The sequence below is a fragment of the Lissotriton vulgaris genome, chromosome 6 (genome assembly GCF_964263255.1).
Source record: "Lissotriton vulgaris chromosome 6, aLisVul1.2, whole genome shotgun sequence".
In the NCBI taxonomy this organism is placed as follows: Eukaryota; Metazoa; Chordata; class Amphibia; order Caudata; family Salamandridae; genus Lissotriton; species Lissotriton vulgaris.
In genome coordinates this window covers 941,823,718-941,842,638 of record NC_141694.1, presented here as the reverse complement: position 1 = coordinate 941,842,638, position 18,921 = coordinate 941,823,718, and the positions used below count along the sequence as shown (strand labels likewise).

Sequence of the window (18,921 nt, the reverse complement as noted above, 5' to 3'; positions counted from 1 at the left end):
ATTTGCGAATTCGCAAATTGCGAATTCGCAAGTAAGGAATAAGTGGAAATCGCAATAAAATAGCGATTTTCTACATACATACCATTTTGCGATTTCTAAATAGCGATTCCTTAAAAATCGCTATTTAGAAATCGCAAATGGTGATGATGATACATATGGCCCCTAGTCCCTTAACTTTCAGTGACACTATCTTCAAACTTTTGGAGATGTAAGTTTTAGCCATCCTGAGAGCATGTTTGGTTGGTAAGACTTAGTATATCAAAGTTATAGAATTTAAGGAAGGAAGAAGGGTACACACTTTTACCTTTAAGTTACCTGGAATATTGTTGCATACTTAAGACATATAAGGCTGGTAAATGTTGAAACGGACCTAGATCAGAGTAGCCAGGTGAACTTGTGTGCGCGATATGAGCCATGAGTCAAGGTTCGCATACTCCATAATGAAACATGCAGTGAAATTTCAATGGGTGCCATGATCTATGCCCACACAACAGTGTTGATACCGGCAACAACGAAGACAATGTAGGCCATTATCCATGCACAATGACAATAGTGTTATCTGTAGAAACAATGTAGATGTACGCTATGACAACTGTACACACAATGTTGATAAAACCAATACCAGTGACTGCCACATTATTTTCAGGAGTTCAAAAGAACTTGTATCAGTGCTGTTGGATTCACCCATAAACTCCCCCACCAACCCTGAATCAGAAATATGGTGGTCAGGCAGATTCTGCTATCCGACACCCACGACTATCGAAGGACAGGTCATAGGTGGGGTCTCTCTTAACCTAAAGACAAACGTGCACCCAGGGAAAACCCTGATGGGTCCACAGGAAAGATAATTGCAACACAAACAAGGAAATTGATTCCATAAAAACACTTTTATCCAAAGGCTTGTGTTCCCCAAAATACTACAAAGCTAGGTACTACATGTAGAAGGGAACACTCAGCCAATCAGGACACAACATGCACACACATATAGTGATCACACGTGCCTCATGCCGGACATCTGGACACATATAACACTGGTCCGCACTAGCTCTACCCAAGGGACGAGAGCCATCTGTGTCCTTATCAGATGCCCAAACGTGTTGATTTATGACAGAGATGCTTTTCAAGAATGGTAGAAATTACTTTTTTGCACCTCACGGAGATGTGTATAATGTCAGCCAACACTTCGTAAACCGAGAAACTTTCATCAGATGCATTTTGTCAAGACTTTCCTGGCAGCTGCTTTTAATCAAACCAACTTGTTCCTGTTTTGCGAAACTTTTAATTTTGTAAGGTAAATTTCATATCCGTGCACCTTGACATATAATGATACGAAGAAACATGTACTGGAGAATGTATCCTAATAAATACATGTTATGAGACTTCAGAGATCGAACTGGCAACAAACAATGGCAATGTATTGCAGTAATATTGAGCATACTTTAGGAGGCAACATTGAAGTACATATACTGGAAAAGGGATTCAATGTTGATAGGCACATCATCAACAATATATCAAATGGTTCAAAGGTACATATATGTAGACTGCATAATGAGCTGTTCCCAGAATTTTCTTTTGCTACAGCTGGGAAACAAATCCTCCATTTCATGGTCATCCCGCTCATCTAGAAAAGCAATTAGATCCTTGGCATCGACAATGATAAGATGTTTGGCATCAACAAATACGCTGAATGTTGATGGTCCGGCAATTGAAAACTACAGATTCAGGTTACAAGGTCGAAGAGCCAGGAAATCCTTCCTAGTATCAACAGTTGATTTTAAATAGCCCTGTGAAATTTTTCTTAGATGATTGGACTGCTTTAAGTCTTTTCTGTGTTTTAGATGATAGATCTTCCACAGTGCATATCTGTTGCTTTCCATCAGATAGCTTGTCACCGATATTGATGATGTTCGCTCTAATGGCACTCAACTCAAGCTGCATCGCATCCATATTCGTTTTTGTTGATTTGGCGAAATCGTGGAAATTGGATAATGTTTTTAGTATCATGTATATAGTAGCGTTAATGTCTGTTTTCCTTTTAATCAGTGAATCAGGAGACAGATATTCGGACTATAAAGCGTTTAAAGGATGATTTAGGATATTTTTCAGTCATGGTCAAAGCCCCAATAGTACTTCGTGGGATTGGAGGCTCCGATTTGCCCAGTAGAAGAATCAAAGACCTATTAGGAAATGATGTGTGGTAAGAGCCAGTGACCTCTTATGTCGTTTGTCATGGCACACTGTGCCTAAGTATTTCCTTTCAAGAAGTGGTTAATGTAGCAAACGATGAGTATGAGAAACCAAGGATGTGCAGGGGGAGCCACTAGTTTGAATATCCTGGTCCCACCTTGGTGCATTTGTGATGGCCGGATGTGAATATGGTGACAATGACTCACTAGGTAGCAGAAAGACACATTCTGAAGCCATCTCTCACCAAAATTGTTAGCCAACAATTGAAGGCCAAGTGCTGATGTAGCGCGATTTCAATTGGCAATTAATATATGTAAGGTTATGATGGATATGAGTGGATCATTAGGTCTATAATTGGCCCCAAAAACATGGGAATGCAAATGTTGGCATGTCACAATGTGTCAACCTCTAGTGCTTGAAAACTGATCCAGCACAGATGAATGTGTGGGGATTCTTATAACCTCTTCGAGGCTCATGAGCCGTGGAACTCTCGCATGCAGGGATAATTCCCCTGCTGTGCTGAGCGTTCCACGGGAACGGGTGTGGCCGTGACGAGCTGAGCTCGTCATGAGCACAGGAGCGCCGTGCCTCATGACGAGCTCAGCTTAGTAAAGTGTGGTTCCTCAAAGATTACAGAACTTCTTCCCACAAAAATGTGAGAAAAATGTGTGTATTTAGTAAAGAAATTTGATTTGCAAAGACTTCTGGGTAAAAAAACCTGGAGAGAGTCACACAAGTCACGCACCCAGGATTCCACTGTGCATCTAGTTTTCAGAAATATGTGTGTTTTGTAACTTTCTTTAAGTGTCGGTGGAGAGAAGGTCTAAAATCGAAGGTTTGAAGTTTCCATACAGCATTTGTATGTAAACTCTGTGCTCTGTTTTAAGAGCAGAGTTTGCGAAAAAGAATTCCGCCACCCGCTGCGTTTTGGAGTTTAACGGCACCCACCCCAACTTAGGGGACACAATGCTCTCTATCCGAGCCACTGTCCTGGGGCACTTCACCGGCCAGAATGCCGCCTGCACTGTCAAATAATTATTTATAACACACAAGAAATGACCTCAAGAGCAAGGATGAGCGCATCTACCAGGGATTTTCGTGCACGGTCTCCGTCATACAGAGGATGGGAGGGAGGCAGAGGTGAGAAGCAGGAGCAGGCAGTTCCCAGCAGGATGGTCCCAGGCTCAGGCAGGCTGGTCCTCTTGAGACCTAGTCCTCTCTGTTATTGCGGTCAGAAAGCAGAACACAGGAGCCTGACTGTTCTGCGCATGTCCTGTTCTGTTAGGCCGGCAGTGGTCATGTGGTCAGCTCTCAGCTGAGCCTTCCGGGCAGTGCATGAGGAGGGAGGGGGCTGTGGAAGTGCAGGAAAGATGAACTTTTCAGAGCCTATTCTGAGCCACTGGATGTGGCGTGTTCCTGAATTCTGATGCGTAATCAAGCTGGGTGGCTATTGTCATTGGAAGTGCACTCTGTCCCTGTGCTTGCCTGTAAAGAGCAGTGGAGGAGCCATAGTGCCCACACCGCCAGCGCTCGCTCCACACGCGCACGTTAACACTTACATACCAAGGAAACTCATGAGACATATTTGTGGAAAAGCAGTGGTGCAGGTTTATTTCGTACAACAAGTAGCTGATAAGGTGGGTCATCTTACAGGCGATCCAATGCGGCAGCCCCTCGCTGACCCGCATGCCTAAGGAGCCATCTTGCACGGCGAGTCGATGCTCTGACGGTGCAGTAAATTATCACTTTATTTCGTTCTACTCCCGCCCCCCCTGTCAGGGCGGAGCGCTGAGGCACACCCCCGGTCGGTTCAGGCCCCCCGACCGCCCGAAGGACTAACGGGGCGCCGACGCTGTTTCCTGGAACCCCCTCGGCTCCAGGTTCTTGGCTCAGGCACCCTTACTGTGCCAGGCAGAGGTATTTAGACTGTATCCTTCTGCCGCAGAGGTACCCCTACTGTCCATCTGCTTCCAGATCGCCCTGTGACTCCGCCACAGCTCTGGAGGAGGCCCCCGTCGATGACAGAGCCCCCCACCCACCTAGCTACTTCACCTCGCTGTTTCGTACCACTTGTACATCCAGGAGGGATATGTTCACCCCCAGTCCAGACAAGTGTACCCAACCTAAGAGCATTCTTACAAGGCAACAATTTTATAGCCCGCAGATACGTACGGTACTTCGCCTCCAATTGTACTTTTGTTTCTCTGGTAACCTGCCCCTTGTCACTTCTCCCTTCTGTAATGCACTGTTAGCTACCTCATGTATTTGTTTACCTAGTGGCGTTACTTATCCCCGCACATCACGTTCGGGATCTATTACAGAGGCACCATTCACCTTGAACCCACCATTGCCGTTGTAACCCCTTAATTTAAGCCCAGTATTCAGACGCTTGAGCCTGATAGTGACCATTGCATTTTGGGTGAGTGATTTAGTCTCTCCTCCTTTACTAAGCCTTTAGGTGCGCCTCTATCATAGTACCCTTCACCACACCACTATGGGGATTTCTTAGAACGTTTCTTAGGACACGCCCTTAGTTACATAAGCCGCACCTCTGATGGGTATTGCTTAGATACCGTTCGTAGGCCAAGCCCTTAGTTACAAAAGCCACATCTCTTACAGAGGTTCCTTGGCGGTTAGTTGTTTTTGTCCGGACATATTATATGGGGGATCGGCAGGTGACTATTTGCATTATTGTATCTGCTGATAATGGCAAACCAGTGATATTTGTCCAAGCAAAGTGGTGGGCTTGTGAAAGACATGTCCAGTGCTGTAATAATCATGACAGTGAATGTCCTGGCAACTCACTGCAAGATCGTTATTTGAGATTAGTTAGAGCCCGCACTAGCAGATGCCCGTAGCCGTCAAATGTCATTCCCAGTTCTCTGTTGTATTGCAGTATTTCACCTCTAATTATACTGTATTTTCCCTTGTAACCGTTGTTTGCCTTTGCTGCTTGCACAAGTGCCACCATCGCCTACATTACGTTTGTTCTAGGCCTGAGTGTCTAGCACATATTGCAGTATTTTACCTCCAATTGTACTTTGTCTCTCTTGCAACCTGCCCACTTATCACTTATCCCTTCTGCAATGCACTGTTTGTTACCTCATGTATTTTTTTTGCTTCCCAATTGTCACTTTACCTCATGTAACTTAACGAATTCTTTTGTACCATTCTTCCCTGTCATTTCTTGTACTTATTGTGAAGAGCTCTGCCTTCGGGTAACGTCGTGCTATATAAAACGCATAAATGAATTAAAAGAACAAAAGTTGACCTCGAGCAAATGAAGGACTGCCTCATTCAGGATGACGTGCTTGTCTACCATGCATTGCATAATTGATTTTTATAGTGAGAGCCAGGAGAGGGGCTGTGCCGCATGCTAGAGCACTTGGTGTACAGCATCTTTTACTATCATATTTGAATATATGTGCGTTAAAACAAATTCCTTCTCGTAAGGGGCTCATAGCCAGATAGCCAGAAGGTGGCGACAGTGAGCTATTACAGTTGTTCATCACGAAGCCTTGTCGGGCATGTATTGCTTCCTTGATGAAAGCAAGTTCAGGGGCGGTTTCGACTGGCGCCCTAAACGATAGTTTTAATATGCCATAATTCCAATTTTGTTTGAGCCTGTCTGTGCACTGCTAGTACAATCAGATATATTAGCTAATAATCTGTTACATAACGTATCAATCACTGTGCGCTCCATGTTACTCCACCGCACACTCTGCCATGTATGTACCACCAGAGCTCACTCCTACCAATGGATGCATTCTCAATGTATACATAACCCGCTCCGACCTAACGATGGAACTGTTAAATTAAAACTACAGCAGATGTGTGGCGTAGTCAGTAAGGAAGACACATAAGCTAGCCTGAATTGTCATATACACTTCGCTTTAAAACATGAAGACACCTTTGCGTCATCATGGTTACCTGGTGGATGTTGTGATGCTTTCAGTGGCATTGGACCCGGACTAAAATAAGGGCAAAATATACTTTAAGGATAGAGTGCTATTTCAGAATGCTGGCACGTTTAGTTGAATGATATTGCATTATATGTCAAAACATCCGAAATGGACAATCCTGAAGTGATGTGGTTTACTGCATAGTACTGCAGTGCCTTTTAGGATTACATGTGTGAGTTAGACACATTTGGATTTATGCTTGCAGAATTAATCCCCCTTTAAAATATTTTTCCACGCGTCCTACCTACCCGATCTATTAAGTTTTATTGCTTGAAGTTACTTCGCATAGTTGAACTTCACAACAGATAGATTTTATTGGAAGGGAAGTGTATCTCACTCTCCATCATACCGATGAAGGCTGTATCACAGATGTGTAGCTCAGCTTACAAGCCAGGGAAAGGTTTTTAATCCCCGTGGCAAACATGCGTGACATTATAAACAATGATGCCATACCTTCACTGAGGGTATTACACCAGGCCACTCAAAATACCCCTTTGGTAAATTATGTTTACTTTGGGGGTACTCTTAATTTCGAATTATGACCTCGTGTCGCACCTGTGAAGTTCAGCACTTCATGACATCGCTGGGCCTGTTGTGGGTGCTGACTGGTCACGCTCCACTTGTTGACCTCAAATTTTGGCACCTACTGGGACTTTGAAAGGGTGATATTGTGGCGCAGCAGAATAGAAAGTCAGGGAACTGAACGGACCTGGAATGGTATCCTCCGGGACGTGCGCCCCCAAGATACTTCCAAATACCACTTAGAAACGTACATATTATTTAGTAATATTACAAGTTACCCAGGAGAACGTACTGTTTGTAAGCTCAGAGTTTGTAAACATAAGCAAGGTCAGGCACATATAAATAAAAACTCTCGCATCTTTAGGCTGTGCTTTATTGAAGTTGTGCCTTCGTGATGGCAGCAACCCGGGGGAAAATCGGAGCTACATAATCAGGAGAACGTACTGTTTGTAAGCTCAGAGTTTGTAAACATAAGCAAGGTCATGCACATATAAATAAAAACTTTCGCATCTTTAGGCTGTGCTTGATTGAAGTTGTGCCTTCGTGATGGCAGCAACCCGGGGGAAAATCGGAGCTACATAATGTAAACACCTAATGTGCGGTGCCCATGTTACACCTTTGTACCATAGACTGGAGACTTATATGTAAGTTAAATATGCACTGACACATACATAAGGACTGCTTGACTCCCCCATTTAATTTCTTGCTTTCCTGGTTTATGCTGTTACTCTTTCATTTCGCCCTCACACTTCCTTATTCAAGATATCAATTAGACTCATGTATTCAGGAAAGAGGCAGATTACAGCTTTATGAGATGGCAATTTTAATTTTTGCTACGCCCGGCGTTTTAAGGGACTTCTTTGCAAGATCAAATATAGTTCAAACTGCTGCATTTAAACTACCAATGAATCCGTAGAAGAGGTACCAGTAAACACTGCAGGTGTCATTTCTATGTTTGTGGTCTTCTGTAGCGTGAACCTAGCCAATAAAGAGCAGAGTGCATGCATTCACTCCCCTTCTTTTAGGCATCAGGTGACTCCAGTTGTCCTTTCAGTTTAAACAAACAAGGTTACTGGGGGGTACTTAAGACCGTGTATAATTTAATGTTTGACCGGTAGGAGCCTGGCGTTCGGTCTGCTCTCTTCGCAGTGCGCATGCATCATGCACTGAAAACCGTGAGGACGGGACATCTGGTACTTTCTGGCGGTTGTTCTACCTCAGTCAAATTCTACAGTAGACCTATAAACGAAACAAACATTCCCTATACCTTATCTAAAGAGAACCCTGTTTCGAATATTCGACAAACAAGGATTTTAAAACAAATGAAAGGACATTTTAATCGGGTAACAGCTTCCCGTGATAATGAAGAATTAAACCAAGTGGTGTAAGCCTGTGCATTCTCAAGGTTTGGAAGATGTTGAAGGACATTGTGAACTGTGCGCAGAGCAGCCCAAGGCACCGACGCGGCAGGAAAGACCGAGCAACGTGCTGGGCCTGCTATAAACCCCCCGGGAACGCCCCCCGCCTAGGAGCGCCCTCCCATTGGCCATTAGCGAGGAGGGGGGGTTGGCGCGCTGTAGGCTCCTCTCGCGCGTCGTGTGGGACTAAGACGCTGTCTCGCCCATGCTCCCCTCTGTGTCGCGCGGCCAGCGGCACAGTGCGCCCAGCAGCGGCGGTCCCCTTTACATGGGTAGATTACAGTGTGGTTTAAGTTGCCTCTGATCTGCCTGATATCAAGAAGCAGATTGAAGTCAGTCATCGGAGCAGGTACTGTTATTCTGTGTTGAATCTTCTGTGTTTCTGTGTGCGATTGTCTCTCAGGCACTCACAAATAGGCCCGTCGGAAGAGTTGGCAACGTGCTGCTTGTGTTAAGAAATACTTATTGCGTAGGCTCTTTAAGTCATCATCATGTTCGTGCTGCAATTTATTTACAGATTTGAATGCAAGCATGTTGTATTTGTTAATAGAGTAGCATCATCATGATCTATCATCTAACATGAAATACTTCGCTCACTCACAGAACTCCGTAGAATTTAGATGAGTTTTTTAGCAACTCTGGTGAATTCTTCGGAGTGAAACTCCGTCCACTCCACCCAGGCCTGGTTTTGAGTTGAAAAATGTGATCAGTCCATATTGCGTTATGGGCCCTTTCCTTTCATGGGCAGGTGAGGTACCATTTTTAGGTCTCAGCCTGCGTAGGCTGCGCTTGCGCAGTCTCGCTGGGCGAGAAATTATGTCTTAGAGTAGGGAGGTAAACAAGCCAGCTCTTCTCCATTGGCTGGCTTCCTAAACGGCGGCCAGCCATTGGAGAAGAGCTCTGCCTGTCACTCTGATCCCCGTCCGTTTCGGATTGAGGGGTGCGTTGTTTGCTGTACTTTCTATCCGTGACGTCATCCGTCACTCAACAAAAAACACGCCCCCCCAGTCCGAAAAGGACGGGGCTTAGTGACTGTCAAGCGGCGAGCGTTTTTTTTTTATGTTTTAAGTAACATGCTTTCTTTTTTTTAATGTTTTAAGTAACATGCTTTCTTTTCTTCCTTTGTCCGTTTTATATTTTAATAACGTACCTCTGTCCTATGTCTAAATTCATTACTTGTGCTCCAAATGGGTGTGGATAGAGCAGAGCAAGTCACGTGCTTTTTTTGTCACTGTCTCTCCCAGGCTTCTCCTCCCGTATCGCCATCTTACTTACCGCGTGTCGCTGCAGAGGTCTTTGGTCACAGGTCAGAGTGGTTTTGGGGTCGTTTGTTGGTGATCTTGGGTGGACCATTGATACTCCGGGTAAGAGGAATGCTCCTGTCTTATGTATGAGCGGCATGCGCTGCAAAACGGACGGGAGTGTGTTCTGGAGCCTGCAGCACGAGAGGAGGAGCTGCTGAAAGGTCTGTTACTGAGCCCCGTGAGTTGCCCTCGTTAACCAGTTACTAGGCTGTGGTTTCCTTTCCTTGGATGCCAGCTTCGCCCTTCTCGAGGGTCCCTCTGTTACCCCGTGTTTTTCGTCCTTGGTGCTACTTGCTGACTCTCCCTCCTTGGTAGCAGGCGGCAGGGCCCGGCTCATGCGCTTGTCCGGGGGAGCCAATGGGTTTCGGCAGAGACGGCAGGGCAGGGGGCTTGGGCTTCGGGGGCTCCAGCATGGACATGGTCCTGGAAGCCACCAGTGGGGTTCACGGCGCCGGGGGCGCGGCAGCCAGGGCGGGCGGCGTACGTCGCTCTGCTCAGGGGCCGCACGGGCGGCTGAGTGACCAGGGTGGGCTCCTACGGCAGCGGCCCCAACCTGGGCTTCTTGAGCTTGAAGGCGGGAGGGCCTGGAGGACCAGTGGGGGCACCGGCGCCCTTCAGCATGCCTTCCATTGACCCGTTCCTGCCATCCATGGACACAGTGCAGGTGACCCGGCAGCGGGAGAAGGAGGAGCTGCAGACACTCAACAACAAGTTTGCAGCCTTCATCGACAAGGTAAGAAGACATGCCGAGGCAATGGTGCCACTCACAGATGTATGTGGGAGGCGGGCACCAGGTGTCACTCCAGTTGTGCTTGAGGTAGTCCTAGCTGCCACTCCACCCGTGTGCCACCTTAAGTCAACTTCAGCAGTGTCTTGGGGCAGGCACAGAGTGCCACTCCTGCAGGGTTTGAGTTCTCTTTTTTTTCGCTAGAAGGCACTTGGCGCAATTTAATCTGTCCACAGAGCTGGTACTCCACCTGTCTCCCACATTAAGTCAACATCAGCAGTGTATGGAAGCAGGGACAGAGACCACTTCAGCAGTGTTTGAACTCTTCTTTTTTTGTAGCGAATTGTAGCAAAAGCACTTGGTGCATCCTAAGTTGAGGCAAGCGACTGGTACCACTCAGGACGAGTAAGGAAGCTAGATGTCACTTCATATATACACAAGGAAGGACTTAGTGTTATGCTAACTGTGTTTGGGGTGGGTAGGCACTGGGCATCACCCCAGCTGCATATGTGGTACTGAGTGACATTCTAGCTGTGTGCTGTTCCAGGAGAGTATTCAGTAGGCAACACGTTAAGCGGCGCATGGAAACAGGCACCGTGTGGCACTCCGGTCTGCACTTGGTGACACTTAAGCTATGCACGAAGGAGGCGACGGGCGCCGCACAAGGAGTGTCTAAATTCTTGCATGGGATGTCACTTCAGCTGCACGTGAAAGGTGTGATGGTGACACGTCATCTACTTACAGTCCTGCATTCAGTGTCACTTGAACTGTGCATGAGATAGTCCTTAGGTGGCACTTCACCTGTGTACTGTGAGGCACTGGCACTTTGGTTGTGTATGGGCAGGGCCGGACTGTCCTTTCATTCCATCGGGCGTTTTTGCGGTGGGCTGGGGCCATTTGAATCCGGCTTTCAAAGTCCAGTGAGGTGTGAGTTTTCGTGGTATACACTTAGTGGGCGAGGCCTCCTGCGTTTTAAGGGCTGCGATGAACGTTTTTGGGGAAAGTGTAGTGTGCTTTCCTCGTAAGAACATTCAAATGTTGGACAATTAGGACCTGCAAGTTAAAATGGAGTGATGGGACCTGTGGGAACCGTGCTTTGGGAGACGTTTAGTCTGAATTTCTTTGGTTGGATAGTGTGGACTGTGGGAAGTCAAAATGGTCTTTAGGGCAGTGTGTTTGTCTACTTTCAGGGCCATAAGGGTTCAGTTCTGCATTACCACCTGTGATCTTGAGGGACTGTGCCAGGATCAGTGTTCCGGAGAGCATCATAGCTAGATGTCCTCATGCTGAACCAGACTCCAATTAAGGGCATCTGGATAGGTGATAAGAACATCTGGGGTTTTTGAGAAGTCCGTGGCGGGGGTCATTGTCACGGCTAATAGAGTAATATTGGTGCAATTAGCCCTCAGGGTGCATGTCACACCCATCTGTTTGTCCTTAGTAGTTATACATGGTCCAGCTAATCATAAATGTAAAACCACTAGGGTGGTCATAGCATGTTTGGGGAACTGTCTATTTAAGATTAACATTAAAAATTGCCGTTTTTTCTGCAGATCTCCTCAGCGAGTGCTTAGCTCGCTGAGCTACCTAATTCGGTAGTCCATGCTGTTTCCTTTAGAGAGCCCATGTGGGTGCCCAAGTGTAGCAGCAACTTACATTCATTAAGGGGGTTCTTCTGCTTGCTGCTTGTTTCCAGTTACAGCCTGCAGATGTGGCTCTGTGTGTGTGTGTGTGTGGCTCTGTGTGTGAGAGTGGCTCTGTGTGTGAGTGTGGCTATGTGTGTGTGTGGGTGGGTGGCTCTGTGTGTGTGGCTGTGTGTGTGGCTCTGTGTGTGTGTGTGTGGCTCTGTGTGTGTGTGTGTGTGTGTGTGTGGCTCTGTGTGTGTGTGGCTATGTGTGTGTGTGTGGCTATGTGTGTGTGTGTGGCTATGTGTGTGGCTCTGTGTGTTTGTGGCTCTGTGTGTGTGTGTGGCTGTGTGTGTGGGGGGGCCTCTGTGTGTGTGTGGGGGGCTCTGTGTGTGTGGGGGGGGGGGGCTCTGTGTGTGTGTGGTGGGGCTCTGTGTGTGTGGGGGGCTCTGTGTGTGGGGGGGCTCTGTGTGTGTGGGGGGCTCTGTGTGTGTGTGGGAGGGCTCTGTGTGTGTGTGGGAGGGCTCTGTGTGTTGGTCTCTGTGTGTGTGTGTGTTGGGCTCCGTGTGTGTGTGTGTGTGTGTGTTGGGCTCTGTGTGTGTGTGGGGGGGGCTCTGTGTGTGTGTGTGTGTGTTGGACTCTGTGTGTGTGTGTGTGTGTGTGTGTGTGTTGGGCTCTGTGTGTGTGTGTGGCTCTGTGTGTGTGTGTGGCTCTGTGTATGTGTGGGGCTGTGTGTGTGTGTGGGGCTCTGTGTGTGTGTGGGGCTCTGTGTGTGTGGGGGGGCACTGTGTGTGTGTGGGGGGCTCTGTGTGGGGGGTTCTGTGTGTGGGGGAGGTTCTGTGTGTGTGTGTGTGTGTGTGTGTGTTGGGCTCTGTGTGTGTGTGTGTGTTGGGCTCTGTGTGTGTGTGTGTTGGGTTCTCTGTGTGTGTTGGGCTCTGTGTCTGTGTGTGTGGGGGCTGTGTGTGTGTGTGTTGGGATCTGTGTGTGTGTGTTGGGCTCTATGTGTGTGTGGCTCTGTGTCTGCTAATACTCTCTACTACTCTCTAATGCTCACCTATTGCCATTGTAAATGACAATACCATTTATTTATGTTTAAAAAAAATGGAAAAAATGCCATTTGCAATGCCAATAGCTCTAACTTTAACAAAGCTGAGGCCATTGCATTGTAAATGCTTGTTATTTGGAGATGTGGAGAAACGCTAGGTGGTAGGAAATCTGGGGCTCCCCACAGATTCCAGAACTTTCCCTCACAAAAATATGAGGACATAGGGCGTTTTTAGCCAAACTTTTAGGTTTGCAAGGGGTTCTGGGTAAGAAAAGCTAGTGAGACCCACACAAGTAACACAACCCTGGAAAACCCTGAGTGTCCTGTTTTCAGAAATCTCTGGGTATGGTAGGTTTCCGTGGGTGGCGGCTGAGTTAAAATACAAAATCCACAACTACCTGCATTGTATAAATAATTTTGGAATCTGCTGGGTGAAATACAGTGCCTCCAGGTCGGGTTTCACAGCGTTTTGCCATACAAATGAGGTACCATGTTTATCGAGTTAAGTGTGGGAACACAGAATAATAGGACATTTGTAACTGCTCATTGGATTTTGTCTGCATTTCTGATTTCCATATGAAAGCCAGAGATAGAAAACTTTTTGCAAATTACCCTCTGAATCATGTTGCAGTATGGGCAACCTCACATTCAGAGCTATAGAAATAACCATCAGTTCCTAATCAGTATCTTAAACAAGTTTTAGAAATACACAGGCTTCCTTCATACACACTTTACATTCTTCATATTTTGCCATTGCTAAATAGTCTATAAACCATGAAAAAACATTTCTAAGCTGCAGCTCAGTTTCTGGCTCTGGGAATCTGGTGTTCCTAGAAAACATACAAACCCTATATATTGCAGCGACCACAAAGTGGGCATACTGACAAGTCACTACAGATGAAAACAGAATGTGGTCTACTTTTAAGAAATGCATAGCTTCCCAAGATCACCCATGGTTACACCTGTTTCCACCAAATACTAGAAGTAAGTTGATAGCACAAAAATTTGAACAAATGGGCTAAGTCTTAGAAAAATGTCAAAACTGTGGTAAAAATATATTTTTCATTCAGCTACACTTGCTCCTGAAAGCTGAAAAATTGTGATTTTAGCACAGGAAACCTTTGATGTCAATTTTAGGAGAAACAAAACAGCCACTTTCTTGTGCAGCACATACAGCTAGATTCATGAAAGGAAATTGCGCTCGCAAAGGGCCAGATTGTGAGAATCTGGCCCTTTGCGAGCGCAATTTTTGCATTTGGGATTCATCATCCCAAATGCAAAAATCGCTATTTGCGAAATCGCATACTTGCGAGGAATTGTATTTAAGGAACCTCTATTAGAGATTCCTTAAATGCAATTCATTAACCAATTCTAAATTGCGAATTCGCAATATTTGGCCGCTATTTACCACGAAGTCTGACGTCGTGGTAAATAGCGAAAAAATAGAAATATGCACTTTAGTGCATTTTTCTCTGTTACATGTTACACACACACACATGTCCTTTGGACATGTGTGTGCGCAACACCTGTGTAAATTTGCATTTCAGGGGTGCTACAGGGTGTCCTTTGGACACCCCTAGCACCCTTGAAATCGCTATCTTATTTGCGATGAGCAAATTGCTAATCGCAAATAAGGAATACTCCCTATTCATTCCTATGGGCCTTTAAGGCCCATAGGAATGAATAGGGAGTATTCCTTATTTGCGATTAGCAATTTGCTAATCGCAAATAAGGAATGTGTAGGAATCGCAATTTATTTTGCGATTCCTACATGAATCCCGTTTTGCAAGTCCTTAATAGCGATTCCTTAATAATCGCTATTAAGGACTCGCAAAACGGCTCCTTTATGAATCTAGCCGTTAATTCTCATTCCCCCCCCCCCCAAAAAAAATTTTGCTATAGTTTTGCTATTTCCTCAGTCCCCTCTTGAGAAATCTACAGACACGGTGTACATTTAGAATACCCATGACGTTTCGAAAAAAGAACGCAACTTTGGTGTTAATATTTTGTGACAAAAATTCCAGAGGCAAAGGTACGAATTACCCCAAATAGCTAAAAGAAGGGCTCCGCACCGGAGCAGAAAGCCTCAGCAGTTCAGGAGTTAAATGGCACCAAGGACAGTTATTGCTGATGCCAACTAAGCATGGCAAACACTAATAAATATTTAATTTGCACAGGTTAGAGAAATGTTCTAAATTATGAACCAAAACCTACAGAAAAAAAGGCCAAAAGGACTCTGAAATTACCACATGTCCAAACATAGCACAAATGACATATAATACAAGCCTACACATTACATAAAAGCCACACCAAGGCAGTGGCGGGAACGATGCTGTAAAAAGCAGGTTCACCAACTACAAAACAGGATGTTAGTTCTTTCATATACAATCATATCCTCCCTCTTCAAACCCTCTTATTTGTTTCCTGCAAGTTCATAAGTCTTTATCCTTTCAGGACTTCCTTCTGTTACTCCTCTGTCTAGCTGGGGAGTGCTAATTTAGGAAAGGTGACACCATCAGCCTCAAGATTTAATTGTGGAACCATCCTCTTGTCCCACTAACTTACCCTGTTCAAACTTCCCTTTCTCCCATCAGTCTGTCTAAGAAGGGAAGAGGTATGGTCCGTTGGAGTGATGTGCTGTTCATTACTGGAACAGAAAGTTCTTTATAAAATAACGCTCTTGGCTGCCTCTGACACAGAACAGCACTGCAAGTAAGTTAAAATGGAAGCATACTAAAGCCGTCAAATAGGATTTACATGAATCATCTTGGATGCTTGAGGTGGGTAGGAAGGAGACTCAAGAAAAGCATTGGTCTGATGGTGTAACTATCCAGAATTTAATGACAAATTGGATCCAGGCCCTTTAAGGCTATTAGCAATTTTCTCCTGTTCTTTTTGCATGGGAAACTTCCTCAAGTTGGAACATCTGATGTTATGTGCCTTTTTTTTTATAAATCTTCTCTTTAACGTGTACTGTTAACTAAGCTGACACTGGTGTTAATATGCAGACTTATAGATGAGTAATAGTGAATTACAGGCATGTGTTTCACTGAGGGGGTTCTGAGTGACATCAAACAGGCAACAAGAACAATGTCACTTTTACACGTCTTTAAATGTATGTTGATATCGCCAGTTAAGAATCATTTGACCTGCTTCAAACGTTTGAAGGGGCAGAGGAGTAATGGATCATTTCATAAAATAATGTTTAGAAAAATTCAAAAAATAACCTCCAGCCAACCACCCTCAATATCTTCTAAAAAAGCTCCCTCACCTGTCCATCTCAATGTATTAAAATAAACTACCTGGAAACCGGACATCCACCTACCCACCCTACCACCCTCTGCATGTAACTCCCACGCAAGCTGATAAATAGGTTCTGGCTTCTTGCCACACATCCTCACCACCCTCTGCGCAATCCCACCACTTCTCAGACCAAAGCTGTGCTTGCCACTCGCACATTGGAGTGGGGAGCTGGCACTGTGCTGGCGGTGGCTAATTGAGATCCACAAGTCATCACAGATTGGTTTCTCCTTTGACAGGAGTCTACAAAGACACACACTGACAGGGTAGAAGACTGTTGGTACAGGAACTGGTCTATCTGTATTCTCCCTATTCCTCTTGGGACTATGGAGAACCGTGAGAGGCAAAAGAAGACGGGTGAGACTGCTAACCACCTTTCCACAGCCACAGGCTCTCTGGGCACCCAGGCAAGGGGGTAGAGCAAGGTGGGAAAAGATTCCTCTAGAGACGTCACAATAATGGCTGGATTAATCACTGTTGTGATTTCACTGCAGTTCATAATCAGATTCTGATCCAGTTCTTTGTGATAAAGACTTTCAATGAAAACCATACATAACATATAGAATTATAGATGAGTAACTGTGAATTACAGGGAAGGTTTTGGCTGAGAGGTTCTGATTGACAACATACAGAGAATGAAACTCAAGTTCAGATTGTCTGTGATGGCACTTAAAAGGAGGAGGTGCACAATATCCACTCTTCTTCCCCTTCTCAGCTCAGTAGCCTCGGGCGTAGAAATCATGTAACAGCTATTCGCAACAGGATCATAGCCCCCTCAACCCAGGTGTAAGTAAAATAAACATTATACTCACCACAACCCACATCATTTCCACCTACTTGCCACCCAACGATTACAAATCATCTGTTTTTCTGCCATACACCTACATATGCACCAACCTCATCACTGCTGTCTCCTCCACGCCCAAATGTTTAAATTACAATTTGTCCTACCAACTAAACTCACAACCCACTGCATTGCCCTCTTCATGCCATTTTTTTAATGATGATCTTGTGTCCTTCTACCCACCAACATAACCTGAGGGACTGCCCTCCCACCACCTAAATACTAATATTACCTGGCATCCTACCACCCCTCTCACTATATGATGAACTGTCCTTCGCTAACTTTACTGTTACTTGATGTCTGCTATCCACCCCATCACCATTATCAGAACACTGCCCCACTCAAATATCTAAAACTAATTAGACTTCAGCCACCCTCTTACACCCCCATATCTTTTATCTCTCCCCCTCCTCACCGAAAGCAATATTCTCTGCTATACATAAGTACAGAGAGCCTGCCCCATACTAACAGGTTCTCTGAGAGCTGTGTCAGTGAATCTTTGAAATGCCTGAAGGCGAGGCTCTGCACAGATCTGGAACTGAAAGGAAGAGTGGGGGTTGGTAAAGTCAAAGTGCCACCTGCCTCATCCCCTAGAGCCATGAGATGGGGTCTGAGGTGTTAGACACTGCTTCAAACTCATCTCTGGAGACCCAGGATGTGCGGGGGTGGGCTACGCAAGGATTGCGAGCGCTTTCCCAAGAGAATTAACAATAGGGGTACAAAACTACTTTCGTACTGGTGTAGCAATCAAACTGGTATTTAAGCAAATGGCTCGCTATGAAAGCCATACTTAACAATTATGTTTAAGCTGCAATGAAGGGGTAAATTAAGTAAAAGACAACAGCACAAGGAACTGCTTAATAAAGCTTCCGATAACGTGAAAAATGACCATAGTTCTCAGAGATAAGATGTCAAAATATGAACATCCTTTACTCCTCAACAACATCTAATATAGTCCCACTTGAAAGTATGGATTCTTAAGTGCCAGCACGGTGGGCGAAATGTTCACTCAAACCTAATGGCGTTGTTTAGGCTTTTATATTTTCATTGGATTATTCTCAATCATTTTAAAAACAACTAAAGAACACAAAAATGCATATATTTTTTGTTTTAGCATGACGAATTTGCCACATCAAAGCTGCAGAGTAATGGAACTTATAGAAATACATTGTAATTCCCTTTGAAAGTTTACACCCTGGCAGAGGGGAGAAAAGACCTTTGGCTGTTGTACATCAATACTGAGTTACTCCATTATTTTTTTGCCAAACTCCGCACTAAGTTTGTGTATCTGCTCATGTCCAAGCTGGGCTCCACTCACCACAGACAGAGCCTCGCACCAGTCTCCGTAAGTTCGGTCTTTCAGGGAGGTAGCGGTATTTGCATCCAAATATGCTGAGGTTTGACGTGTGATCTCCAAAGAAACGGAGCTGGCGGTATCTCTCCCCGCAGCGATAGCAGAAGTTAGTGTTGCACTGCGAGCAGGTCATGTGGTCGCACCCTTCCGTTCTCTGGATGTGGATCTTTGGGAGCAGATAGAAAGAAGAAAGAATAGTCACACGTTGAGTTTGATATGTGCATTAATTATTATCCAGAACAGTCAGCCAAGAAAAAGTATCGAAAAAATATTTTTATGTAGTCAAATTCTGTAAAAGGTGGGTTGGTTAAGTCATGTTAGTTGTTTTAAGTTTGTTTTAGCTGCCTACTGTGAGGGCACATGAATTCATCGCTACTACACAAGTAGAGCAAAGATATAACATCCTAAAAGTTCTTAAAACACAACATCAATTGTACATCATTAAATATAATTTCAACTTAAGACAGGCTGTGAGTTTCAAATCGCAACACAAAGTTATCATAAAAGTATCTGAAATATATGTACAATACAAAAGATAAATTCTATGTTAACATAAAAAAGATATCAAATTCACATGAAACTAAAATACAAACAAAGCAATTTTGTATAGGAAATCCCCAAGCACCAGGGTAA

At 45.0% G+C, this 18,921-nt stretch overlaps 1 protein-coding gene across 1 annotated transcript in view; it reads right to left on the bottom strand.

Moving 5' to 3' along the window:
- Window positions 1–18,921, bottom strand: part of RNF217 (ring finger protein 217) — a 544,899-nt gene that overhangs the window by 92,965 nt on the left and 433,013 nt on the right. Inside the window, exon 4 of the mRNA XM_086926980.1 lies at window positions 18,253–18,454. Coding sequence (XP_086783106.1) covers window positions 18,253–18,454 — 202 coding nt within the window. The remainder of the gene's footprint in view (window positions 1–18,252; window positions 18,455–18,921) is intronic.